General features: G+C 46.3%; 1 protein-coding gene across 1 annotated transcript; it reads left to right on the top strand.

The window, feature by feature from the left end:
- Positions 1-12: 12 nt before the first annotated feature.
- Positions 13-1870, top strand: LOC115949284 (nuclear RNA export factor 1-like). Its single transcript, XM_031065811.1, has 4 exons — positions 13-92; positions 886-1001; positions 1104-1146; positions 1767-1870. The coding sequence occupies exons 2-4, from the start codon at positions 888-890 to the stop codon at positions 1841-1843; spliced, it is 234 nt and encodes a 77-aa protein (XP_030921671.1). The 5' UTR covers positions 13-92; positions 886-887; the 3' UTR covers positions 1844-1870.
- The last annotated feature ends 191 nt before the right edge of the window (positions 1871-2061 follow it).

The following is a 2061-nucleotide window of genomic DNA, read 5'->3' as shown; positions in this document are numbered from 1 at the left end:
CCCATTAATTGCCCAATTAACTGGGATTTCCAGGAACAGCCTGAACGAGTATTTCAAGGACAGCCGGAACGTGAAGAAGCTGAAGGACCCGAGTGAGAGCCAGGGGGGGTTTGGGGAAATTTGGGACAAATTTGGGGTTTTGGGGTTTTTTTGAGAACATTTGTAGGGAATTTTGAAGGTTTTCTGGAGGGAATTTTTAGGGGGATTTCTGTGGGACCCCAGTGAGAGCCAGGGGGGGTTTGGGGAAATTTGGGACAAATTTGGGGTTTTGGGGAGGTTTTGGGGTTTTTTTGGGGCAGATTTTGAGGTTTTTCTTTTTGTGTTTTCTTTGGGGAATTTTGGGGGGTTTTAGGGGAATTTTTTGGAGGGTATAGGAGGATTTTTGGGACAGTTTTAGGGCAGTTTTAGGGTTTTTGGGGGGGATTTTTGGGGAGGTGTTAGGGGGATTTCTGGTGTTTTTCTGGGGATTCTTCGCGGATTTTAGGAGGATTTGGGGTGATTTTAGGATATTTTTGGCGGATTTTTGTGAGGATTTTTGTGGCAGTTTTAGGAGGATTTTTGGTGTTTTTCTGGGGATTTTTGGGGTGGTTTTAGGGTATTTTTGGGGTGATTGTTTTGGGGATTTTGGTGGCAGTTTCAGGGTATTTTTGGTGCGATTTTAGGGTATTTTTGGTGTGATTTCAGGGTATTTTTGGTGTGATTTCAGGGTATTTTTGGTGGCAGTTTCAGGGTATTTTTGGTGCGATTTCAGGGTATTTTTGGTGCGATTTCAGAGTATTTTTGGTGGCAGTTTCAGAGTATTTTTGGTGTGATTTTAGGGTATTTTTGGTGCGATTTCAGGGTATTTTTGGTGTCGTTCTGACATTTTTCCCCCTCTCTGGGCAGCCATGCGCTTCAAGCTGCTGAAGCACACCCGGCTCAACGTGGTGGCGTTCCTGAACGAGCTGCCCAAGACCCAGCACGACGTCAACTCCTTCGTGGTGGACATCTGCGCCCAGACGGTGAGGGGGCCCCAAAAATCCCCCAAAAATTCCCCAAAAATTCCCCAAAAACTCCCGGGAATTCCGGCGATTCCGGGCCCCCCTGACCCCCCTGTGTTCCAGAACACGCTGCTCTGCTTCACCGTCCACGGCATCTTCAAGGAAGGTCAGTCCCACTTGGATTTGCCTTTTTGCTCCCTGTTTCCTGCAGTTCTTTCCTATTTTTTTCCCTCTTTTTCTTCCCTCTTTTTTCCCACTTTTTTCCTATTTTTTCCCACTTTTATCTTATTTTTTCCCCCTTTTTTCCTGTTTTTTCCTCTTTTTTTCTCCTTTTTATTCTCCTCTTTTTCCTTCCTTTATTACCTCTTTTCCCATTGTTTTTGCCTCCTTTTTCCTTCCTTTTCCCTGTGCTTTTTCTGCTTTTCCCCTCTTTTTTCCTCCTTTTTCTCCTTTTTCCTCCTTTTTCTCCTTTTTCCTCTGCTTTCCTGTTTTTTCTTTTTTTTCTCTCCTTTTCCCTCTTTTTCCTTTTTTTTTCCCTATTTTTTCCTGGTTTTTTTCCTTTCTTTTTTCCTCCTTTTCCCCCCATTTTCTTTTTTCCCCCCGAATTTTTTTTCACCTTTTCCCCTCCTTTTTTTCCCCATTTCCCCCCTCCATTTTCCTTATTCCTCCCCCATTTTTTTCCCCCTTTTCCTCCCCTTTTCCCCATTCTCCCTCCCCCATTTTTTCCCCATTTTTTCCCCCTTTTCCCCCCATTTTTCCCCCACGTCCTGCTCTCTGTGCCCGCAGTGGATGGGAAGTCGCGGGACTCGGTGCGGGCGTTCACGCGGATGTTCATCGCCGTGCCGGCCGGCAACAGCGGGTGAGCCCCCTGGGCTGGCCTGGAATCCTGTGTTTCCCACCCAAAATCCCACGGTTTTTATCCTAAACCCCTTGGTTTTACCCTAAACCCCCTGCGCTGCACCTAAATCCCTTGGGCTGGTCCTAAACGCCCTGGTTTTACTCTAAACCCCCTGGTTCGGCTCCTAAATCCCATGGGTTTTCCCCTAAATATACCTTTCCCCCCCCAAATCCTCTTTTTTTT

The sequence above is a fragment of the Geospiza fortis genome, unplaced genomic scaffold, assembly GCF_000277835.1.
Source record: "Geospiza fortis unplaced genomic scaffold, GeoFor_1.0 scaffold2949, whole genome shotgun sequence".
Classification (NCBI taxonomy): Eukaryota; Metazoa; Chordata; class Aves; order Passeriformes; family Thraupidae; genus Geospiza; species Geospiza fortis.
The sequence above is the reverse complement of the archived record's forward strand: the minus strand, read 5'-3'. Positions and strand labels throughout refer to the sequence as shown.